Genomic DNA, 26,976 nt, shown 5'->3' on the forward strand with positions numbered 1-26,976 from the left:
GCCTTGTCGTGCCTTGAAACACTTGTGTATAGGTGCGTTATAAATGTCACATCATATCATAAAGGATTCTTCAGTGATGTACCACTAAGCGCCATACAGCACAGAATAAGCTACAAGGGATGGCCTGGGAACCAAGAGGCCCTGAAAATAATGTTCAAAGAGGCCCCATATTGCACATTTTTAGCAAGCCCTAACATTTTCCTTTGAGAACATTTGGAAATAACATGGCACACCACAAGAGGCCCAGGGTGCAGAGGCCTGTTGGGGGGGGGGGGAATCTCCAGAGTTCCCTTTTGACCAGTCTACCACTGGCTAAAAGTCACCAACTACATCTTTGTCTCAGAGGAATGAAATCTAAATCATTGCAAGTTCCTGGACTGGATCTGCCCCTTCTCATAATCTTCAAGGTGTGCTTGCTAGTACTCGTTATCAACCAATCATTTCAGACCTCAAACTATACAGGAGGTGCATTTTAAATACACCCGTATGTCATGCATTAGGAGTAACTTAACAAACTTCTCTATACTGCTGGGACATACCTGAATTAAGTGAAAAAAAGTCCAGATATGGCATGGAAGCCAATACACAATTTTTCAACTTTCAATCTTCTATAATATTCGATCATTTGTAGTGCAACACATGACCAAGGCGTGAATTACTGAATTTACCAGTGCATTCAATCACATTGACACACACTGGGCATGATTTACAAAGCGATTTCCAATGGGAATTTCTCATTGTAAAACCTTTTGTAAATCGGACCTGCTGTGTTAAAAAAAAAAAAAAAACGGATGCTTCAGTAGTTTTACACATTCTGCATTAAAAAAAGATGCTGCCGCTAAACGTATACTATCTGACGCCACGATGGATGCGATCTTATTTAGAACTCCTTACATGCATTCATCTAGTGCCCTCCTGATGCCATCACACATGTCGCAGAGAACCTATGTAAGCAGGCCCTTTCATCACTCGATCAATTTTAGAAACCACTTCTTGACATCCTAAATACTCAGACCAGATATGGTATTGCTACTGGGTAGTTGCCTCGTCTGTTCTGTAGACTAATGCATGCATTGCAGAGATGTCTGTCTTTCCACATGGTCACAGGTTAGAATACTAGCCGCTTCACAACCTTTCTGGGGCAGGCTCAGAATGGTCTATGGCAATAGGGCAATGCCCGAACCAGAAATGCTAGTGTGGGCCAGTGTTTTACGTCCAAGTGGGCCACGTGTTTGGCCCATGTGGGCCAGTTTGGTATCTCACCATATGGCTAGTTTGACCATTGTCACTGAATAAATATTGTACACTTTTGCATAACATTTTATCAAAAACCTCCCCGTTGGGTACTATCAGTCTATCACAAAAGGAATGAATTGCCATTTGCAAATGTGGGCCACTTATTCATTGGTGCCCGTGACAATGTTATTCCCCAGTCCGGCCTTGTTCTGTGGTTGCTAAAAAGGAGTATCGTTAATTTGTGTTAAACATCTGTTATCTGCCTGCATCCAGCAGCAAGGACATGCCCAGAGGAGGAACGGGTGCTCTAACAAATACACTTGTTATGGAGCTGATTGACGCTCCTCTAATGTGGCAGGCTTAGGGTCTCTTGCCTGCGTTCTACTAATATTTTCCAGATTCTGTGCTTTTGAGGGCCAGCTTTATTAATTGGCTTCTCTCCAGTTTGCATCGTTGAGTCATTAATAAGAGCTTTTAGGCTTCTCTATACCACACACTGGGGCGCATTACTGGGCTCTCTGGGCACATTACTGGGCCCTCATGATTGGACTTTTTTTCTTTGTGATCAGGGAAGTTGCTAGGTCTGGAAAAGACCCGGGGCTAAGCTCATGTCTGAACTGTTGGGACTGGGGGCTACCTAGTCTTTTGGCTGTAGCTCCTGAGATTCTATCCGGGGCTACAACCAAAAGATCAGGGGCTATAGCCCCCTAAGCCCCCCCTTAGCAACGCCCCTGTTTGTGATGAGTGTTCTATCCCAGAGGCACAGGTGGAGAAGGTGCATCGATTTTTCAAGAGAACTACTGCACCTTTTCACTAAATGTAGGGATCCACTATTAATCAGTAGCTGGCAATAAGTCACTTCCAAGGTGCCCATGTAACTAGAGATCGATCGTTTTTCACCAGTTTGGCTTCTAATAATAATACACATGTATATAGCACTATGAACCCTCAGGCATCCGAGTGCTGCTTATTATTGCCCAGTGTGGGATGCTTGATTATCGACCTCTGGAAGATGAAAGGCTGAGTTTAGCCCTGCCAGGATGCAACCTGTGTCGGCAGGCTCTGCATGGATGTCAAAGCAGGCACTCTACTCGCTGTGCTATCTGACTGGCTAAATATGGTTGACTGCTTTTATTCATTGTCAATGAGTGCATGTTTCATCTGAGGCTTTTATGGTGGTCTGATAAGTCTATTTCCCACGAAGATCTGGCATAGTATCTCCTCTTCCATTTTATTCCACCCTGCCTAAAGCGGCAGACGAACTGAACCCACTGCAAGGTATCTGTCACATATGCCCAGGCTATCGCATTTCCTATTTGCCTTCTCATGTAAACTCTTCTACATTTCTAATTGCCACTTCCAGAGTTTGTGGGGAATTTCAAATTTAGATCCAATACAAGATTGCTTTCCTATTCAGTCCATCCCCATTCCCAAGAGATCCGACATAATTATGAACTATGTCTATTTGCAACCCCATGACTTCTTTCCTGCAGCATTTCTCAGATGAATTAATGTATCTGCACCACATATTTCTTCTCTACACATCTGTTGATTTACTTGTCAAGTTTATCAATTTGGCCATCTAGTAAGGTAGTGGGGACATAATCATAATCACTGCCTCTATCTTGCATTTATTCCAATTATAGCACAGGAAGGCCCATTGATCTACTTAATTGCCTTTTCTCTTTGCACTGATATTTATTGGTTTGGCAGGATCCTCTTTTACACAACTAGTTCTCATCATGTAGGCCCCCCTGCATCTTCCATCATTAACTTATCCTGTAATAATAAATCATATTTTAATGTTCCTTTTAACGTATTCCAATTACAAGTGTGGCGGTCGTCTTCCAATCAGAAGGCTTACACCATAGGTATTAGTCAGTATAATGTCTGTGTTATAAGCTTATACCCCCCAGTCCCGTCTACTTTTCCCCCACCATGGGCATTCGGCTGTATAGAGGGTAATCATAAAACTGATCCTGCTGTCCTTTCTCTTTTGCATCCTTGCCCGGCCATTCCGTCACATAGCGACAACCATGAATATAAAAAGGGTCTCTATTTTGAACTCATATGCTTTTCTTCTGGAAGGCTTTCTTTTTTTATAGATAAAACAGGTTTCAGATCCTACGCTAACCATTACTTGGACTGGCAGGCGTTTATCAGCCATTACATCCTGCCCTTCAAGGTATTCATCAATAGAATAATGATACCATGTTGATGTGTTGCTGTCATAATGCACATGGGTCTACGTTGATAGGAGGTGCCATTTAGCTTTTGTAATAGCTAGCACACTACCAGTTCTGGAATTTAGATTGAAGTGTTGATGTTGAAGAAAGCAATACATAGAATCTTGTAAAACATGACATACGCAAGGCATTTGAAGGGCCCCCTAAACAAGGAATGGGAAGATCACGTGTCTCTCAACGTTCGGTTCCTGAGATGGAAAAACCTAGTGTTGAATGATAAAATAATCACTAGTGTTGTTGTGTCCGGATCCCCCCTCATCAGTCCCATCCCTTGAAGTGTCCTATTAAACCATGGACTATATTATATAAGTAGGTGGTTATAGTGTGTACTAAGACCAGGGAACATCCCTGTGCTTTGGGCACACTAGCCGAAGACAGCCATTACATACCTAGCGCTCTTTGTGGCGTATGTGTAAATACTTCTCGAATATGCACATTTTACTTGTTTTATACTGAGTTTTTATTCTCCAATCTGTAAGATGCTTTCCCGCCAGAAAGTGTGCTCTGCCAAACATGCTTCCTGTCTCCATATTTTCTGTGGGTAAAATGTTGCAACTGAGCTGACTTTTAGTTCAGTTATTGAGCACTTTAATCACTGACATACATGCAGCAGCGAGAGCACGTTTACTTCTGCTGTGCAGAGTCCAAAGACACCGCAGTAGCTTCAAGGAAAACGGTGCACTTTCATATAGTGGCATGCATCCTCAAATGTGCAGATGGGAACTTTTGTAGAAACTCTCGTGTTATCTTGTTTTTAGGTGTTGCTTTTCACTAGGAAGCTAGTGCTATATAACAGGGCTGTCCTGGGCACCTCTAACCCTGTCAGTACTAAAACATGAAGCTCGGATCTGTAAGGAAAAGCTGCATTGGCTCGAAGTGTCAGCAACAGGGTTTCATTTGCCTCCCGTTACAACTTTGTTCTTCCCAAAGTATGTCTTATTCGGTACCGGTGTCCTAACGCGAGCACCAGAGGAAACATTTGTCAAAGCAAATTGTTGTGATATGATTTGTAGGTAATAATCTCCTTGCCCTAATTGATTCAGAAGACGAAAGTCGCATTTGCTGCTAACGCTTCCCTCTTCAGACATGATAGCAGCTCTGCTCAATCCTTCCCACGAAGCCCTTGTGTGGTCCGAAGCGACAGGTTCCCACTTGACCATTATGTTAGGGAGAGCTTTCCAAACCAGGGCTAAAACATGCCTGTCACAAGTCTGTCCCTACGATAGTAAAGCTTAATTAACCTGAGTGCCGCAGACATTTGTTGATCGCTACATTTTACCACTTGGCGCCAGGGCACCTTTGCTCGGCCAGGGGGGTGGGGGGGAAGTTCTGCCGGTGTGGTTTGGTTTGGATTGTGTTGTGTACTGCGTACACGAAGTACGCATGCGCGAGCAGCTACTTGGCTCGCGCATGCGTACACGAAGTACGCATGCGCGAGCAGCTACTTGGCTCGCGCATGCGCGTTAGTTAAATAAAGGCGGTGCCCGGCAGTTCGCGCCGGAGACCGGAGCCATCACACGTCTCCGGCGTGTCTTCCCTGCATGTATGGGTGCGTGTGGCTGTATGCGTGTGTGACGGCCGGAGGCCGACCCCCGCCACATACAAAACTGGCGACGAGGCGGGATCAGAGCTGTTCTTCCCGTTTTCCGACGACACCGGCGAAACGAAGCACAACTCCGCAGTCGCGGACCTGCTCTAACAGCCGGCGGCCATTTTGAGTGCTCACTCACTACGACACACGCAGTGGTTGCGGCCCGTTCCGGGTGCTCGTGTGCCATCTGCCCGTTGCAAGCAGTTGCAGCAATTTTTGAACACTCCACAGCCCAGTTGAACCAGGGCTGTGACACAGAGTGGCAGAAGAGCCAACAGGTAGACTCTGCCACAGTTGGGAGTCAGATCACCCATCAACCTGCCAAGACAATTCTGTGAGTACCTATCGTGATGGGTGAAGAAACAGATGAGGGCGCCGTTGCCCCAGTACCACGCAGAGTGCGCACCACTCTGGCTCCCATGCCCGAATTTGATACTACGGGGCCCCCATCAAAACTTGGCCCGAAATGGCTCACATGGGTCAAAAGACTGGAAATGATGTTCAGATCCTCGGGGGAGACAGAAGACGAGGCAAAGATCGCCATCATGATGTACTCCGCAGGCACTGAAGTCCAGAAAATATGACTCCCTCGACATTCCAGTGGTGACGTATGACGCTGTCAAGCAAGCACTTCGGGATCACTTCCTACCATTAGCGAATGTTGATTTCGACAGGTTTGTCATGGGGGCAGAAAAACAACGAAGCGAAGAGTCACTGGACCAGTTTTGTGCCCGGTTGAGACACCTAGCGAGCTCCTGCAGGTGGGTCAACGAAGAGGAAATGGTCCGCAACCAACTGCTGCAAGGCTGCTGCAAGGTTGCTGTTCAGGAAAACTTAGGAGGCAAGTCCTGAGGGAACCAGGGCTGACCCTCCGGCAAATCCTGGATATGGGAAGAGCGTATGAGCTAGCGGAGGCCAGAGGATCGAAAATGGACGCAGCCACGCATCCCAAGAATGAGGAGGAGGCTCTAGCAGTCGGACGGTTCACACCTGGGAAGGCCAGATGGACACCCAAGAAGGGAGAAGGACCCACGACTTCAGGTACCCCTCAGTCGTGCTCCTATTGTGGATATGACCTCCCACACAGGGGCGAATGCTCAGCCAAATCACGAACATGTGGCAGGTGTGGGATACCGGGGCATTACGCCAGGATGTGTAGGGCCGCCATGCCCATGGCAGCAAGCAGAGGTCCAGAGAGGGCCGGTAGAGGTGGCGCTCGCACGGCAAGGGGCGTATCGTCCCTAGAACAGGACGTGCACGACCTACACATTGCCGAAGAAGAGGAGGAAGACATTTTCTTCATTTCCAGCATCGCAAATGGCCATGGTACTAGACGAAGACCCATATGTACTGTGGACATTGGAGAGATTCCCACCCCAGTCCTAATTGACACGGGAGCTTCAGTCTGCGTACTGGCGGACAGACATTACAATGCACTGGCAGGCCCACCAACCCTGTTGCCCTCCAAAGCCCAGATATACGCTTTTGGTGAAGATACTCCGCTACCCATCCAAGGGGTATTTGTAGCCCCAGTGACCCATGGCCAAAACAGCATCAAAGCGAGGTTTTTTGTAACCAACGTCAGTCCGCACTCTCTTTTAAGCTCCACAGCATCTGAAGCACTCGACCTGGTTCATTTCACTTTTGCTGTGTATCACACAGATCTGGACAGCCTGCTGACACGCTTTGAGAAGCTCTTCAGGGGCATAGGGAAACTGAAGGCTGAGCCAATAAGGCTCCACATTGATGAGTCAGTCAGACCAACGGCGCTGAAACGTCGTCGCATACCATTTCATCTGAGGGCTCAGGTGGAAAAGGAGCTGCAAGAGTTAGTGGAACGAGATATCATTGAAAAGGTGGAAGGGCCCACCCCGTGGGTCTCTCCTATTGTAGTGGCCCCAAAGCCTAAACAGCCTGGGGCTGTACGCATTTGCGTAGACATGAGACTTCCTAATCTGGCCATAAAAAGAGAACGTCACCTCACTCCCACTCTGGACGACATCGTTGGAGACCTTCAGGGTGCGAAATTCTTTTCGAAACTAGACCTGAGAGCGGGCTGTCACCAGTTGGAGCTCCACCCAGAGTCTAGATATATTACAACCTTTACAACACACAAAGGACTGTATCAATATAAAAGGCTCAGTTTTGGAATTTCCTCGGCGGCAGAAGTCTTCCAAAATGCTATCAGGGGGGCTCTGTTCGGCCTAAAAGGAGTAATAAACATGTCAGACGATATCCTAGTCTTTGCCAAATGTGAAGCAGAGCATATCAAGCGTCTGGAAAACACTTTTCACAGGCTCCACAACCTCGGCCTGACGCTGCACCAAGAAAAGTGCGAATTCCTGAAGGACAGCCTGGAATTTTTTGGATTTGTCTTCCATGCGGGAGGCATATCCCCAGATCCTGAGAAGGTGAGAGACATTCGAGAGGCGTCACCTCCCACGTCCCCGGCAGAAGTCCGCACCTTTTTAGGGATGGTGAACTACTGTGGGCGGTTTATTCGAGACTTAGCATCTCTCTCTGAACCCCTGAGAGCACTCACGAGGAATGAAGTGGCATGGACGTGGACTGGAAAGGAACAGAGAGCATTCACGGCCATCAAGGATGCCCTGTCTGAACAAGACACCATGGCGTATTTCAACCCAGCCCGGGAGTCTGAAATCATAGTGGACGCCAGTCCAGTGGGAGTTGGGGCGGTTCTTGTGCAGGCGGATCAACAGGGATCCATGCGACCCGTTGCATATGCCAGCAAGGCTCTTACAGACCGAGAGAAGATATTCTCAAATTGAACGCGAAGCCCTCGCAATACTATGGGGCTGTAAACATTTTAGATTATATATTCTGGGGAAACCTGTTGTAGTGGTGACGGACCACAAGCCCCTACTGCCCATTATGGCAGGCGCCTCGTCCAAAGAGTGAAAGGTGCGGTAGCCACAGGAGCATGGCGGGAGCTCCTTCTGAACAATGCCCGGAGAAACGCAGAAACGCAAAGGGACTTGCAATTGCTCTGGGGTGCACGACATGAACTGTCAGTGACTGCCGATGGTCTCCTGCTGAGAGGGCACCGGATTGTGATCCCCAGGTCACTCGTGCCAAAGGTCCTTCAGTTGGCACACAACGGCACCAAGGGATGACCAGAATGAAGGCACGTCTCAGACTCAAAGTTTGGTTTTCCCGAATTGGAAAAGAGTGGAAGAGTATGTAAGGGCATGCATCCCGTGCCAAGCAACGAGCCCGGCGGAGAAGGGACCCCCGATTCAGACCATGGCAAGGAGCGATCTACCCTGGGGGACAGTACATGCCGATTTTGGCTCTACCGGAAGAGGACTACACTTCTAGTAGTAACTGACCAATGGTCCCGATATCCAGAGGTGGAACTGGTCGAGTCCCAGGCCACTGACCACACCACCCTGGCCTTGGACAAGATATTTGCTACCCATGGGTTTCCCCTTGAGTTATGTTCCAACAATGGGTCACCTTTCCAAGGACAATCGTTTGCTCGATACTGCGAAGAGAGAGGCATAAAACACCGAAACGTCACCCCACTATGGCCAAGAGCCAATGGAGAAGTGGAGCGCTTCATGCGGACACTAAACAAGGTGTTTCGCATATCCGAAAATGGAGGTGAAGACCTCCGACGGAATTTGTTCGACTTTCTCCGGGAGTATCGCACAACACCGCATCGATCAACTGGAATAGCCCCTGCGGAGGCACTTTTCAAGAGGATCCCAAGAGGACTCATACCGGAGTCAGAGGGGAGACAACCAGGAGTGATCGACAATGACCAAGTACAACTAGAAAGGTCATGGAGAAACGAGAATGAAACAGCGCGGAGGAGACTGCCGGAAAAACAGATTGCGGTTGGGGATACCGTGTTGGTACGAAACAGAAGAGCAGAAGGAAAGCGGTCGACAACGTACGAGACCCAACCACTGGGGATAACATACGTGAAAGGTACAATGGTCACCGCAGCCAATGCCAGAGGGACCGTCACCAGAAACGTGTCGTTTTTCAATCGCATCAAGGCCGCTAGTGACGAGGCAACAGCAGAACGGGTCCCGGAGCAAGGGGAAGAGACAAGGGTGGAAGAAGCTACCCCAACTGCAGATCACGAGACATCGGAGGCCCCTGGTGACGGGGCACCACGATACCCGAGCAGGGCCGGACGACGACTTCCCCAGAGGTTCAGAGACTTTATCATGGACCCTGCACCATAGGCGGGGAAAGGTGTTGTTGCAAATCCGAAGAAGGAACCAGGTTGTACTTCTGCAGTCCGTTGTTAATTATTGTTTCTGCAGTGACGTGTTAATTGTTTGTTTCCGGGGAAAAGGAGGGATGTTGTGTACTGCGTACACGAAGTACGCATGCGCGAGCAGCTACGGGGCTCGCGCATGCGCGTTAGTTAAATAAAGGCGGTGCCCGGCAGTTCGCACCGGAGACCGGAGCCATCACACGTCTCCGTCGTGTCTTCCCTGCATGTATGCATGCGTGTGGCTGTATGCGTGTGTGACGGCCGGAGGCCGACCCCCACCACATACAAAAGATTGCATGGAAGATTTAATACCTTTTTTAGGTCTGCAGTTTTTTAACCAATTTAGTGCTCAAGCCCCACCGTATTACAAATAATAGAAGGACATGAGTGGAGGCTATGACTTTTTTTTAATGTATAACAATGATGTGAAATTTGTATTTCATGAAGGCGTTTTTATCAGAAATGCTTTTATAGAATTTGTAGAAGCAATGTTTTAGAACATCACCAGATCTTTTAGAGCATTTTAAATTGAGCGATGTCAAGCATTTTAAAGAATGTTTGTAATGATGGTTTTTAATGTATGTGGTTGTCTTATTTGTGAATGCATTATATTTTCTGAATACATTTATTTCTTCTAATTCTACTGCATGATCATATCTATGAGGAATATAGCTGGCCCTCAGCCCAAGATACCAAAGGCGAAGTAGATGTACTGAATACTTTTGCCTTTTCAAACTGATACATGTATGAGCAAAGCTGATTCTTTGGAATGGTGCTTAAATGCCTGCTGTTATTCATCTGGCCTTGCATTACACACATGCACCTGATTTTTGCAGAGTGCAAACCACCACTCTCAGTGCTCTTGTGGTTCTCGTCTTTAGTAGTATCAGATGGCACCCTCACAAAGCTGGGTTCAGTGTTGACTCCAAACGCTCCACACCCTCTCTCATTGGCTGATTGAATGTATTCACAGCAGCACCCAATAAAACATAGGCACTCTTGTTTTGCCATCTGAGAATCTTTGGGGCATTTTCTGTCAATAGAAGGGACACATGGAATGTCGGAATTTCCCTTCTGGAACATGAGATTGACCTTAGAGAATGAGTGCACACTTCCGCTCTGGATGTACATTCTATACTATAGAAGTGGCCTTGATTAGATCATGAACACCTTTATGATCTATCCAGCATATAGTCATGCATTGCAATTGCCACGGTTAAACTCCATTACTACAAGGCTTGTAGAGGAGTAATGTTGGATCAATGGTGGACCCGTAAATGAGTGAAACCTTGCAACACCTGCTCGTTCCTTGGCACCTTCCATCAAAAAAAAAATGTGGGTCTCAAATGGTAACTCGTGTTAGTGGTTGCTTGCTTTTAGGGATCTTGCATGCAATTTTCTACTTTTACAAAACAGAGTGGAAAATTAACTGCAAAATTGTCTTAACTTTTTCAATGTACTCTCCATTTTGTATTAAATGTAAATTCTGCCAGAAAATTAGGCTATGCAGACAGCATTTACAATGGATTTATATGGAATCTGCCTACAGAAAAAAACACTGCGAAATGCAAGCGTATTCCACAACAACTCATTAATTGTATGCCTACCTGAAAATATCAAGTAAGCAGAATGCTAGGAAACATTTGAAAGCAGAGAAATGCATGGAGGAAATGCTAAATCTGTTAATTACCCCTACTCCTTCAAATGCTTTGAAAATCTTCTGGAGTGTAAATGTAAGGTGTAAAAAGCTTGCTTATTTGCCTTACTTTTGTACTCCACCCTTGTAAAATGACCGCCGGGGTCTTCTGTTACCATGTAGAGCATGACCTCATGTTAATTGTACAACAGGGGACTGTTTCCATTTGCACTTGGGACAAAATGTCCCCTCTGAACAATTTCCTCCTTTCACTACATGGTGGAAAATTCAGGAGTAAACCTTTACTCAATTTTTGAACGCAGTGGAAAAGTTTAAATGTTGCCTGCAAATATGCTTGTTACGTAGCATTTAATATGGATTCCTAGGGTATCCACTTGATTTTGCCAGGTGCAATCCATTGAATTTACGCTAGCATGAAAATCCATGCTGGCATTAATGCACCCGCTTTTATATGGCATAGTGGGGAAATGGAGGTGTACACGTTATCCCGGCCCTGCTCCTTAACTCCAACATCCAAATGCAGGAAAATGAAGCGGATGCATGAAAGTGGGGAAACTGTTAAACAGAACTTTTACAAATCCTTTTCACCTGAAAAATGACCCACCAGGCATTCTCTTCCTGAAGGCCAACAGTTCATGCTAAGGTGAATGCTGTTTGGCTGGCTGTGACGCGTTCTGCTTGGAACTTGCTACGAGTTGGATTTTTGGTCCCGCCTCCTTTTTCGCCAGTGAACCCCTTTAACATGTGGCACGCGCATAGCGCGCGTGCATGCGAAGTTGCATGCTAAGGTGATGCATGCGAAGTTGCATGCTAAGGTGAATGCTGTTTGGCTGTTCAGCGTGTTCGTGTTTTGTGGTTTAAACCCATTTAGGGTCTCTATACGAACCACGCATTTTTCGAGGGAAAGTCGAGTCTTTTGTATTTGATTTTATTTTGTTAATCGTCCTTCCCTTTGGAGAAACTGCATGTCTACCGGGTTGTCCACCCTAAAATCAGGCATGCCTTACAATTTAATGACCACTAGAGCGAGTGTAAAGCTAAAATCGACTCCTATCAAGTTTTCTCCGGTCATTGCAAACAGGAAAAAACTAGCTGGAATTAACTCCTTTTTGGTGAATAAGAAGACATTGGTAGAAGACAATCGAGATGTACGTGATTTTTGTCAGCCCAGCGACTTGGTTCAAGGAGTTGCTGCAGCCGCGGGGAGCGAGTACATCACGGCCGGAGAATCCATCTGACCCCCAGGTAAATCATATTAATGTTTCTATATCGGACACTCAATTATTGTCAGAGGGGCAGGACTCTCGGGTTGGTGATGTGGTTGATCTCACTAAATCTGCGGCTGCAGACGACATGCCCATAGAGCTAAACATTGAGAATCTAAATAGCACTGTTATAACTGTTGAAAACGATGTGGTGAATAGTGATGAAATAGCAGAGGTGAGGTCGGGGTGTGATGCTGACTTGGAAAATAGAGGAGTAGAAGAAGCCCAACATTCACAAATTGGAATACCCCAATGCTTCTCTCCTCTAAACATCTCCAAAGTAAGAGATCAACCATCTAACCACTCTGTCTTTTTGAGCCAGCACACCAAACTGACTTCAATCTCTCTGCTTCCTATATTCAGCCTACTCCCAGACGGGCCCAGAAAATTGCGTCAGTACACTTGGAATCGAGGGAAGTAAGTGAAGGCCATCAGGAGCTTTCACCGCTGTTACAAATCACATTAACAGCAATAAATACATCAGTTTCCTCAAATTATTTAATACCATTGAGGGAAAAATAAATCGGCAGTCAAAACAGATAGATGATCTAATGGTATGGATGCGAAGAATAGAGAATACATTGCAGCACAATTCCGACAGTAAGCTAGGAACCAACTTAATATCCAATGATCAAGGCACAAAAACAGGCACACGAGTGCCTGAAATAAACATGGAGAATGTGTTGCCTACCTTTTCTTCAATTATTGGGCCAGTTGAATCTGTTTTTGTTTCCCCTGTACATAAACCAAATGATCAAGTCGCAAGTCTGTCCATACCAATTTCAAACGAACCAACGACTTTGGTTACTCGCTCAGGAATTGATGTGTGATGCGAAATTGAAGGCTACTCAGGATACCCAAATGCCTAGTGCTACTATACCTTGTGACCTCAACAAAAAAAATCCTATAAAATCAACATATAATACATTAAAAAAATATCTTTTGAAAAAAAGTACACCGATTTCAAGAAATCGGGTACAGAAGTTTGTTGGTAGAGTGTTAGCAAGTACTAATGAAGCAACCCAGTCTTCCAAATCGAAAAAACCTTGCAGACCCATTAAAAGAAAGAAAATGGATAATTCTGTTAGTGAAAATGAGTCCCAAGACTATGCTCCCTTGCATGCCTTGATCTCTGCATTGGCAAGTGGCGATAAACCTACACAAAGTAAACAAGCAGATGCACTGAACTGTTTGGCCAGTCCGATTGCGGAGACCAATGTGCCAAAAAGTAATGACGACAAACTTCATGTTCCTCAATTGGATGAACGTGTGCAAGCTGCATTGGGGGAGAAAGTTGGTTGTAACAAAGCCAATACATCTGAAATCCTTGTACCGACCCAACAGCTAGATGCAGTTCAGTTTCCTTCCTCAGATAAGAGACATGATACACTCCACTATTAAAAATATTTTAACTAACAATAACCACCTGGATAAGTGGTGAAGGGGAGGTTCATATAATAAGCCAAACAAGAGATAATTCTCATCCCCAGACTAACATGCAACAACAGTGGGACAACAACACAACTGGTAGTGTCAAGAGTAGAGGAAATGCCACAAAATTGAAAAAGGATGGTCTAAAATCTAATTCTCAAGCTGGCTACTGCTTTATTTTGAAATGTCGGGAGGCACCGTTTCCCTTGTACCATCTGAACCAAACCTCAATTTTAGCAATTTTTTTGAGGAAGTCCCAAATCTGCAGGATATCCACACAAACGATCTCTCCCAAGTTGAGTTTCTCAATGATCGAGATCTCTCCATAGTGAGGATCTGGATCTCATCTAATGTAGCAAGAAATGTCATTTGGAAAGCAAAAATGGAATTATTCACTTTGGGGTTCTTGCTAGCTCAAGATCCCTCAGCTATAAAAGAGTTGGCAGTCAAGGACAGCATAGAAAATCGAAATGGTAGACCAGAAACTCGTGGTATGCTGGCCTCCTCGAATGCATTTAACTGGTGATTCCTACGAAAACTCTAGACAGTTATCGGCTAGAGATCTGTAACTATCTTCCACAAATAATTGTAGCATCATAAACTGGGTGAATTGGAATACACGTGGTTTTTCACATTTGATGAAGTCCTCATCTAGTATCTTATTACTATTCCAGATATTAGCTTTTCAAGAAACATGGTTATTGCAGTCTCTGATATGGAATGGGTATGAGACTAGTTTACACCCTGCCAGAGCAAACTCTAAAGGAAGGCCGTCATCTGGCCTCTTGATAGTTGTTACGCTCACCTGGTTCCCACAGGGGCGTCGACCGGAACTGGGCCGCTGTTATTTCCACCAGCGTGACGTGTGGCGCCGAGATGACTGACTGGATTGGCCTGCTCAGCCAAGTTTGTCTGGCTCGCAAGAATATTCTTCTGCAAAGGAGAAGAGGAATTAACCACCCGTGGAATTGAGTGTCAACCCACCTTCCCCACTCCCGTTGTCTTCCCACTGATCACTCTTGATGTTCCCCCCTTAGTCTCACCTGATGGTTTGGAAGGATGAGCTCTCCATCCTGCGTCGACCGCAGGGGCGCGTTGATGACCAGTTACTTCACTGGCGTAGAGGAATTGGTGAGTTCCAGTATTGACTCTAAAGTCCAATTGTTCATAAGAGTTCAAATGTCTGCTCTTCACTCTGTCCTATTCCTTGCAGGTTGCCGATTAATCCACTCGAAGATTTCCAAATGGCACTAGGTAAGTCTATTGTGTTTTTCCCCTTAGGGGCAGGGGTGCGGCGATGAAGCAGAGTTGACTGTGCCGACCCGAAATGAGGGGAGTACCTCCCGTGGTAATCGGGTAAGTCCTTGGGGGGGGGGGGTAGCTTGTATGGCCTTAGAGAGTCCCCTGGCTCACCTTGCTGTCTTTGTCTCCTTGGGTGTCGGAGGGCGGCCGCGAGATGGAGAGAGCGTGATGGAATGCTGAAGTACCACCAAGCAAGTGAGTTCAGCGCGGCGCCGTAGAAATGCGAAGCGATGCTCTAAAGACTTCTGTCTTTCAGTTCCGTGGCGAAATGGATCAGGATTCAGGTAAGGATTAAAGTTAAAACTCCTGTTCTAACCTTTATCCTTTTGTCTTCTTGTTTCAGGAGTCCCAGGACTGAAGCGGGCGTGGCTGAAGACTGGAGCTGCTGAAAACACGGTGAGCGTTACGCTGCAGCAAGCAGAATAACGCGAAGCACGTGTGGCTGTCCGGGCGTGGTTTAAATAGCCTTGGAAGAAGATCCAGGTAAGTATTCTTCCAGAGCCCCACCCAAGTAACAAAATAGTCCCTTCAGTAAAATAGTCCCTCCTAAGCCTCATTTGGCTTGAGTCTTCATGCAGCATGGTCTGCCTCGGGTGAGTATGCAGCATGGTCTGCTTCAGGTAAGTTATCAATAATGAGCCTGGTGCCATAGGCGTCAGGACTGTACCCAAACAGCCCCTAACTGGGGCTTTTGGGCATGCTCCAAGTGGCATGATGCCTGCTTACGGGGCTGCTGGGCCTGGTCTGGTCTTCCGGGGGCAGGCATCATGACAGTAGTAGTCAACCGCAAGGCAGGCCTAAAGATTTCATCTTGGTTGACACCAAATCTTAACACTCAACTAGTAAGAATTACCTTTGGTAAACTGAACATGGCGCTCATTAATGTATACAGAAATCCAATTGCTGTTCCAGATGGTCTTTTTTGGTGACTTGGAAGATCTTTTAGATACAATAATTCAAACTCCAGATATAACCAATATATTTTTGATGGGTGATTTAAATCTACACCTCCTAGGAGTTAAAAAGCCAAAAATGATGGAAAAAACTCAGTGTGGAAAGATGGATAACTTTAATGAAAGATCGACAGTTGATAATGTTAAATGGTGCCTTTATAAAAGATAGGCCTCCGAGAAATACCTGGTCCAGAAATCAAAGTGAATCTATTTTAGATTATATTTTCACTGATCGGGCAACTTTTTGCAATATTGGTGACTTTGAGGTGGTATTACAAACATACAGTGATCATAACCTAAACGCGGTACAGTGGATGGCCCATCCAATATGTAATGGTTTAAAGGAGATGAGCTATAACCAACTTTTTACATGTTTACAACCATTAATAATGCGGGAAATCGCATTAGTGGAACGATAGAATACTCAACAACCTTCTGCAACATGGTTGGAGGGAGGAACAATACACGACTCTCCAATGCTATCAAGTTCCTCCCGGCAAGTCTATCCAATCGAAATACAAAAGCAGACATAGATTTGATGCAGAAGTTGAGGCGCGGAAGAAAGCCTTACATAATGAGCTCAGATGGGCTCGCTTTGCTCCCTCGAGATGCGCCCTGATTCGAGCAGCAAAATGCCGATACCGACTGGTTGCGTATGTATAAGAGCACTCTATACCAGCAAGATGGTGAAATTATGTTAAGAGCTATCTGCAGTAAAAATACTGCGGACACTTGGGTCCTAATAAATAATTCTATTGCTCCGAAACAATTTCAGGTACAGGTGAACGGAGTGATGGAAATTCAATGGAGAGATCACTTTTCACAGATGTATGCCTGTCCAACAAATCAGATTGAGATCAATAATTATTCTACGCAGATCTATAGTAAATTACAAGTCCCCAAAGAAGACATTATGTTCTTCCTAAACAAGTCGAGTAGCTCGAGGGATCCTGGCCCAGACGAGCTAAGTAATTGGGTATTCAAGCAGCCCCCTGAAAAGGGGTCTCTGATCCTACTTAACCTTTTTAACAAAATCATCAAATATAATCAGGTTCCTGACTCATGGAGAAGCTCGATAGTTGTTCCTATTTTTAAGAAGGGCGATCGAGCAAGTCCACCCAATTATAGGCCGATCTCACTTTTAGATACCCCGGGCAAGTTATTTTCACAATTTGTTTTGAAAGATTTTAATACATGGACCAAAGATCACCTAAAACGTGACCCGTTCCAAACAGGCTTCATGGCAAATATGGGTACTTCAATCAATTTACTCACCATTAAGGCTCTGACTCACTACCTTCCATTAAATCAATCACTTTATTTGCTTTTAAGGCAGCTTTTGATTCTGTTTCTAGAGAACTTTTATTGCAAAAATTGATTGATTGCTGAATGCCCACCTTATTTGATACAGATAATAAAAGATCTACACACTGACACCAAAATGCGGATTAGATTAGATCTGCAGGGCTCTCTGTCAGCTGATGTGGAGACTCGGAGAGAGGGGTGAAGCAAGGTTGTATCCTGGCCTCTGCCCTCTTCAGATAAGAAGTCGACAAAGGCATCTCCAATGTCGGAGATGAAGAAACTGATGTGCCCAAGTTGGCTGGAAAAATCATCGCAGCCATCTTGTATGCGGATGACCTTGTCTTAATTTTTAAGACACCACAAGGCCTACAGAGGCTATTGAATGCATTATCAAGTTATGTAAGGGAGAACCTCATGACCATTAATTTAACAAAAACGCAAGTCATGATTTGTAACAAGAACAACCAAGGTAGGAAGAACTTGCGCTGGGTGTTGCAAGAGAAAGCTCTGGAACAGGTACAGTATTATGTGTATCTAGGTGTTACCTTAGCAAGTAAAACAGACGATAAAGCACATTTTCAGTGTTTAGAGCTGAAATTAAGTAGATCAATCTCACAAGCAACCATAATTAATGGACAATATGGCACATTTTTCGCTATTATCTACTTTGACTTTTTATTTACAGAAAACCACTCCCATTGTATTATATGGTGCACAAACAAAAAACATCACTGAAATAAAGTGGAATAGCTTAGAATTTAGATTTTGGAAAAGAATTCTTAGACTCCCAGGATGTGTGCCAGGTGTAATAATTAGATACAAACTAGAAACTTTCATTGTATGCACGTTATATCTGGCAGGTAGCATCCCTATTCAGGAAGTGTCTGTTGGCTATTGACTCACAGTTACTGATGGGAATACTATCCAGGCATATGTTTAGATCGCAGGATTTATTTGTGAAAAAATGGAGACTAACAGCAATAAAAGCACTAGCAGATGCTAATATATTTCTGGATACATTATTGAACAATCCAGTCAAAGCTAAAACTGTACTCTTTCAGTTAGATTGGATTCGTACCAGGGAAAAAAATGTATGAAGTATCAAGACTTGTATAATCATCCATTTGTTCAGAAAAAATATAGTCAACCGGAAAAATATCTGAAATGTTCACCATCGGTTCAGCATAGAGCTGACTTCATGAGATTACGGTTTAATTTATGGACGACCAATCAGATCGTGCATAGATGGAAATTGAAAGCAAATTCCACGCCTTATTGCAGATTTTGTAAACATATAAGTGAAATTGAAACTATAAAACATTTAGTAACAGCATGTAAAAATTTAAGTAATCAACAAATACATTTTTTTTTGAAAGCCTCTAATTTTTTACAGAGTTGTCGCCTGAACAGATGTGGGAATTGATATTTTCAGGTAACTTGGTGTCTTTGAGAATTGCTGCAATTAATTTTTTACATGATCTAAAATTAGATCGAGTTGATATGAAAGAATCGAGAAATAATTTTGATCAAGAGTCGAGCATTCTTAACTAATGGACAGATTATAAAAATTTACGATAAGCAAAATCATTTTAATTGTTCAAGCAACCTCTGAGGTGGTTCTATCTTAGCTAAAAAGTGTAATGTTGAAGATGAGTTGAATGATATCTGTATAGTTTTATTTGTCTTGTTTGCTTAGTCTTGGTTCAAGATATGCTTGATATTTAATTCTACATCATTTTAAAAAATCGTTTAAGTTTTTTTAATTTGTTTTATTTACATGATGGTATTTTCTTTTGTTAATGTTGTTTTTTTGTGTTTTTCATTTTTAATGTATTTACAATTTGTAAAAGTTGATTAATTCAGCTATAAACAATAAAAAAAAGGCCAACTGTCCATAGGAATGTGGGGTGCAACAGAATATCTCCCACCCACCTATCTCCCACTGCCCTATTTCATGGCTTTTACTTAACAGGTCAACATACCTTCAGTTATTTGCTGTTCAGATATATACTGCATATAATCGTACTTATGAACTTCTTAATAATTTTGTACTTATGAACTTTATTAATGTTGCTGTTTTTGACTAATGCAAAGGTTGCCACTCATATATAAATTAAGCAAATAATTTGATGGAAATGAAAGTTGTATCCTTTGCAATGATACTGTTAAATTTTTAAGGATTCTCATGTGGGCAGCAATGATGAGAACACGAAGCGTGGGAACTGGTCAAACAAATCCGACTATCTCCTCTCTATGGTTGGCTATGCTGTTGGATTGGGCAATGTCTGGAGATTCCCATACCTGACGTTCCAAAATGGAGGAGGTAACAATAGTTTTCTTTCTGCTTCAAAAACAATTTAGTTTCTTCTGGTACAGTACTGTATGTAACAGCTTTGACCATTACTTGGCATTGTTCTCCTTTAGGGGTGGTCCCTAGTATCCACAAAATCAGCATGGATCTCTTACTGATTCATTGTCCACACAACTCTTGCCTTAAAAGAAGCACTGTGGTCCTTTAGCCTTGGCCCCTCTGAGAGGGCTACCACATGACCATACCAGTCTCCCCTCCAATAGTTTCCTATAGCAAAAGTCACAACAGCTACATCACCAGTAACACATTGAAGAAACTGAATATGCAAAGCAATTGTAATCCAGACTGTTGCCCTATTTCTTTAAAAAAAAAACAATGAATTATGAAAACATGAGAACAATGGGCTAGCTACTCTGTGTAATGTCGTCTCTGGGAGTTTTGATGTTGACCTGTCATTGCTCTTTTTCCTCGCATGGCATCGGTTTTGCTCTGTTCAAAAACACCACCATCATGGTCACAAATCTCTTCTATGAAAACTCTTGATGTGTATTGGGCCAGACAGGCTGTCATCAGTCTGCTCTATTAGCACATGGGCTGTGGGGCGCAGCCAATCAGGTAGCTCGGATCACTTGCTAAATCCCACGTTCCAAACAACCTGGCAGTTGCTTCTCCTGCCCCGCCAACTTCTCCCCACCCTTCCCTCAACATGATATTCCCCGGATCTCCCACCCACACTTACCTGATGGCTGTGGCGGCAGCATCCCACCACCACTGCTGCTTCTACTTCCTTCTTGTCACCATGGAAATGGGTTTCTGCTTGGAGCCCTGTCTTCCATCTCGTGGTGGCCATCTCAACAGTTTTTTTTCTTTGAATGAACTGGACACTGCGAGGCATCCCATTCATTCATAAAAAAAAAAAATGGATTCATAAAAAAAAAGACACCAATATCAGCATCCCGGGTGACCGGATTGGCAACCCGAGGGTGCTAATGACGTTAGTAACCCGTTCCACACACTACACCAGGCAGTGATCGCAGAGTGCCCTATTCTAAAGCCCTCCCTTTGTTTGGGCCTTTAACTCTGGCTGCCCCGTCCGTTTGTTACCGCCCCCCCCCCTGTTCCCGGCATAGACTGTAACAGGTTACTAACACCATATTAAGGATTGGCCTGAGAGTAGTATATTCTACAAAAAGAAGGTATGCTAATGGGTGTCCGACAAATTACTATGACAATGGGTATATCTGTTACCCCAAAATTCACACATGAACATTAAACATTTTTTTAATTAAACATATATGCTAGTATGTAAAACAAATATTATGCAGAAACACCAGGTACACACAATGTGGGTTAAATCTCTTAATCACTAGATCAACGCATTTGATACTTCACATTGGAGTTGTTTTCCTTTTTTACAGTAATCTTGTTGTTGTTTTATAGACCCAACTTGCACAAGTTTCTGTCCCTAAAACACAGATACATGTAGTACATTCATCAGGGGTATTTTGTTGCTTGTGTTATATAGTAGTGATTAACTCTTCTTTCCTATCAGTCCTTCTTTGTCAAGTACGCTCAATGATTTACAAACCCTTATAGACTGTGGTAAAAGTGTTCCACAGTCTGGGATGTACCACCAAATGGTGAGAGGGAGAAGGATTTCCTTTTCTTGGGGAATAAATATCTTCTATTCTGTGAGGAATAGAGGTAAATGCTGTGTTCCCTTCAGTGTAAACACTACACCATTCGTGCAGTAGATTGGTCGGTGGGCAGTATAAACCTGCTCATTTGTTCAAGTTTATGAACTGGATCTTCAATAATTCTGAAAACGTGCCAGTACGCGTTTAACAGCCCTAGAAAATTTGCCATAAATTGATTGTGCTAACTTGGATTAACACCAGGACAGATGGCTTTCTGCATCTAATGCACGTTTTCAGAATTATTGAAGATCAAGAATGGGAAGCACCTAGACTGGTTTGTAATGCAACATAACTAAATGTCTGCATCCGGTCTTGTCAAATGCTAATGTTTACATATGAAATATATGCAAGTGGTTCAGGCACATCTTATAAAATTGTTGAATACAATGAACTGAACCCCTTCACATGGTACAGCTCTGGTGTTAGCAGTGGGCAAAATGGAAATAAGACAACGTACCGGAAACGGCTTGGGCTGGAACGCCAGTAAAATATGGCAAAATCATAAGTGAAGTTTGTAATCTCTGCCTGGGCATATATATAGACACCGCAGTAAAGGCAGATGGAGAAGAGTCTCTGAATGCTTGGCTGTGCATTCTCATGGTGAGTAATGGATAAGGGTGATCCTGAACATTCATGTGTTGGAAGCAACAGCATTCCCCATAGCTGCACAGTGCAGACAACAAATGAAGTGGTACATACTGTTTACATCAATGCTGTTTGTGCAATTGTTCAAAATACCCAACTCTCAAAGAGTAACACTGAGCAATGGATTGGGCGTTCCAGCACATACTTAACCTTTGTGGGTCTGGTTTAGGCTTTGGGTCTTGCCAGCTTGCATTTAAGGTAATTTAAAATGTTTAACTCCATAGATTTGGTTGGACTGTACAATACATACGTACATTTTGAGATGTGTGGGTATAGATGTCCTACTGCTGTTTGAAGTACTGGTTCACCGTAAAAGTCCTACCTTGCATTTAAAATATAATTAATCTAAAGATTACTTCTAAACATCAGTTATGCATTGTGTGATATACGTTGCAGTTGGTTCTTCTGGTAATACTGAGTGTGCAGCAGAATGTCATCAAAGGCACATGATAAACCCAGCAGGATGCCATTTGCCTGCTTAGCACTGAGAAGCTTCTATAAATATGGCTGAATTTATATCTTTACGGGGCACCTTTACAGCTGTGACACGGTGTACCTTTGGCACACGTTTTTTGTTCTCACCCTTCTATAGCTTTGGGTGTCCTTTCACAGGTTTCTTGATGCACTTGGCGTATTCAGATTTACTCTTCACCATTTTAACTTCTCTATGATCTATTTCATGCTTGCACCTTTTTGGCGGCCACAGGCCTCTGAAATGTTGGGCTTGGTGGGGGTGGGTATGAGTGCTTGCTTGTGAAAATCATTTTATTGCCACCTGTGGTAACTCTGTGCTTGACTTAAGCATAGGCATTTGTTTAATATTGTAGAATGATGCATCATTTTTTAACTTTTTTACTTTTCTGAAGGACAACCCCTCATTTTTGCAATGGTTTAAAAGAAATGCATGTGTATTTGAGTATGAAAGTGATTGCTTAAAGTGTATGGTGTTTATTGATTAGAAAAAACTACAAAGATAATTTATAGTGGCCGCAATACAACCGATTATGTTTTGCTGTTTTGCATATTGGAGCATTTTGGGAAGATGAGAATTAACATATCTGTCATATGTCCATGAGTTCTAACAATCACTAAATACCTAGGCACGCTAGGTTTGGTAACCGTTTCCTTTTTAACGAGTCATCCTAACAAAGCTTTAGCGCCTTCAAGCCTCAGGGATTGGCGCGCTCTATACATGTAAGTATAAATAAAATAAATATCGAGCATAAATAACACATTTGGCAATCAAGGGCTTTAGTTGTGAGAGTCGAATGACTGCTAATAGCTCAAAATGATTCTAAGTGATGTGGATGAGCCAGACTCAGAATCTTTATATTTAAACATGGCAACCATAGAGTGGAAATTAAACTGCAATACAATGCTGTTAATCTGACAATCTGCATCCCTAGTTGTGGGCCTTGTTATAAATGCGTCTATGCTATATTATTATGGGTACACCTCATACAGCGTATCTGAATCTATGGGCTTTTTAAATCCTTGGGTACATCATTGGAGACCAGTGTTTGAAATTCATGGTGCCAACCTGTTTATGAATGCATCTCACCTATGCACTCACCATATTGTCCTTCTTACATGCCTGATGAATGGTACTGTGCCAGTGCGGCCAATCCTCAGCCCTCACTCACTTAAAACAAATTTCCATGAGTCATTTGCACAGTTCACACAACACAAAGACTTGCATACAATTATGAATTGTGTTCTATAAAATAGAATATTTGCAGGTCGCATAATTTTTTTATTTACATACACCTGTGCATAATAATCAGAAAACATTCAAAATCAAGAAAGAGCTATGCGAATGGGGAAGGAAGAAATGAGTGTAGTCCGAGAGAGAAATGGTTGTGGGTGGAACCATAACCCCTTGTGACGGCACCCACACCTAGTTCACAGTAGCTGCAGTGTTATTCCAATCCTCCCGTTAAAATGTCAAAATACCAATAGGTTTGTGGATTACTAAAAAGGCATGCCTATGTGCATTCTTTATCAACACAAGCTACACATTATAGGTGGAAGGTTTCTTTTAAACTTTTTAAAATCCACCAGCATTTAGCTGCTGTTTTTAAAACCTGCTCCAACCACAATGTTACCTGAGGTGAAACCAGGTATGAGTTTGTCTGCAGTCATGAGAATGTCGTGGATTATGAATATTGCACCTTCATCATGTATACTGCACACACTGCCTAAGTTTCTGCATGAGTTGCTTAGTATACTGGATAGAACTTCATAATCGAATGCTATTTATATCAATGCATTGCTTAATGCACTAATTAGCTCATGATATTTATTGAAATGATCCTTCACACTTTTTGGTCAACATTATAAGAATCCCTCCTACAGAGTTTATGAAAAGTAAATGCACATGTGATATCAATGACATTTGTGATGTCATCTTTGATGTCCTGGGTGTTAGCAGTGCACGGTGGCGCGAGTTATGGTTATCTTACCATAACTGCCGAATTTCAGGGGTTTTTCGGTTTTACTTTGAACCCTAACGTCCCTTTTAACAAAGATTTTTCACTGAATTTCATAAGTTTTTAGTAGCACAACTTAACCAGAATATCCCTGACTTTATATACATGTAACATAGAACATACTGAACCCCTAGCTAGTGATTTCGATGTCCGCGGATATATCGAAATCTGAGCGTGGTGAATGTAAATTTAAATAGTGTGCCCCATTTCCCCTTTGAGGTTGGCTCTGAAAAGAGCAGTTTTTTTTTTTGTTTTTGCAGATGCTTGACAGACACCTGTTTTGTATTTTCTTTTTTATTTTTTTTACTTTACTCCTAAAATCTTCACATAACCTTCTCCAAAGCAACCCTTACATTCCAAAACAGAATGGCATTTCCCATAAAAGATAAGGAAATGCCATCTTCTTTAAACAGCATTACTGGAATCAATATTCTCATTACAGAATAACATACCAGCTCCAAGCATGAAGGCACACATGCCTCGGTTGATTACACACCTAGCATTGTTTTGCTGAGGACAAAAAACTGAACTATTGTCCCATATTGCCCTAGGTACTTATCCAGAAAAAATTACTTTGGCATTTGGAAGGATGTTCATTACTGCTTGAACCAAGTGTTCCAAATCTGCCAACAAAGTAAGGGCACTGACATAGCCCAAATGGAAAGCACCATAGTGCAAAACTACCACATGGGGACTGTTCATCCTGCCCATATCTTCACAAACCTGTACATTGCAATCGGGCACAGTGCTCCACACCACCTCCACTCCTTTAACATCGCAATTCTTTGCAACATGCCTGCATTGAGCATACTGTTGTAAACCATGCACAAACATATCTCTGAGCACCAACACCCTGACTTTCTCCACTTCTGCCATCTTCAACACAGTCTCCTTGAACACAAATCCACAACCTCAACATCTGATTGGCCGATCCCTACAGTCGTCTTTCCATGCTGGATTTGCTGGAAAACCCCGGATGTAGCACGCCCTGCCCACGGACTGCGTAACTCTTAGACAGCCCTTCTACCATTTCCACTTCATTCTCTGTGCCATTCCCTCATTGGATACAGGTAAGCAGGCACACAATACAGAGAACGTCCTCAGAACACCCCCATTTTGTTTATTTTCAAACATTTCAGGACACCGCGTGTTCTAAGAAGACTTTCAGCTTGACAACGAACAATACAGACCATGTCTTCAGGACACCCCCTGCGAACATTCCAGTTCCCCACGAGTCTTCTTAGAACACGTTCAACTTGACACCGAATCCATTCTGCTTATTTACGAACATTTCAGAACAGCCGTGTTGTCCGCAGACAAATCGAACACCACAAAAGCGTCTAGCACATAATAAAAAAATACAACATTGCATCTATCTCATACTCCTCCACCCTCCCCAAACACTTACACACCAACACACTCCACTAAATACAATTTTTAAACCAAGTTTCACCTCGCTGTCCGCCGTCGTCCGCGAATGCAAGATGTTGGGCGCCACCAAAAATCTGACGCGCCCCACGGTGTCCAATCAGTGAACACGTCAGATGTCCACGGACATCGCGCAAGCCCCTCGGCCAATCGGGGCACTCTCCGCGGAGAAAACCGGGAAGTCCCGTCCGTGAAGCCAACAGAGATATCACTAATTTTTTTGCCTTACATTTTGGTCATTTAAAAAAAAAAAAACTACTGGACGGATTTAAACCAAATTTGCAAAAGCCTACTTTTGGGACTAAGCCCCCGCTCCTGCCGCAAATTTGGTGTAAATCCGTCCAGCGGTTTGGGCTGTAGGCGTGCGCAAAGATTTTCCCATTATGTCTATGAGAAAAAACAAATGTTTTGGGACCCCCCCTATAACTTTGCCCCCCCTGGACCAAACCTCTCAACTCTGCAAAGCAATTCAGAGTGGGCCATATACTTTTTTTGCAAAGTTTGGTGAGGATTCGTCCAGAGGGAGCGAAGTTATAAGCCACCCAAAAAATGCTCTTCCTATGGAAACACCAACTTAACCATAACTACATGGATGCTACTGCGTCCATGTAATATATATTTTCAAATTTGACAAATAGACTAACATCAGCCAGCAGTGCTGTGGCAACAAAAATGACTCCTGTAAAAGCACTAACACAGATAACTGAGATATGCAGTCACAATTATTCCTAATCACCCACCAATACAGAAGAAAAATTCAAGACGCACATTGATTGGTGATTTGGTTATAATACTTTTTCTCTGAGTAACCCCCCCCACCCTCCGAGCATCAATTAGGCTTAAGACCAGTGACCGTGGGAACACAATGGGAACATCTGTTTTTAGATTCTAATCACAGATGGAATAGGAGAGAAAGAAAAACAATGGGATGTTCATTTGGCCACACCTAAAAGCATAGGCAGGTCTTTGTGGTTTTGGTCAGAGCACAATGGGAACAAAGGGGGCAATTTCGTTTTGCACCCTGCACATGCAATGGCACTATCCATCTTCACACTTGATTTTAAATGAATGGGGGAATTTGTTTTGCACTCGCGTGGAAACAGGATTTAGGGGTCAATTCTTTTGCCAAATCTTTGTCTATATTGGCTCAGAAACACACATGGAAGAG

The 26,976-nt window shown here is 43.5% G+C and overlaps 1 protein-coding gene across 1 annotated transcript in view; it reads left to right on the forward strand.

The window, feature by feature from the left end:
- The first annotated feature begins 12,335 nt into the window (after positions 1 to 12,335).
- LOC138480529 (sodium- and chloride-dependent neutral and basic amino acid transporter B(0+)-like) overlaps positions 12,336 to 26,976 on the forward strand; it is a 75,783-nt gene continuing 61,142 nt past the window's right edge. The window contains exons 1-2 of the mRNA XM_069612284.1: positions 12,336 to 12,422; positions 19,417 to 19,561. Of these exons, the coding sequence (XP_069468385.1) occupies positions 12,336 to 12,422; positions 19,417 to 19,561 (232 nt within the window). The remainder of the gene's footprint in view (positions 12,423 to 19,416; positions 19,562 to 26,976) is intronic.

This window comes from Ambystoma mexicanum, chromosome 5p (genome assembly GCF_040938575.1).
Source record: "Ambystoma mexicanum isolate Mex_15411 chromosome 5p, UKY_AmexF1_1, whole genome shotgun sequence".
Classification (NCBI taxonomy): Eukaryota; Metazoa; Chordata; class Amphibia; order Caudata; family Ambystomatidae; genus Ambystoma; species Ambystoma mexicanum.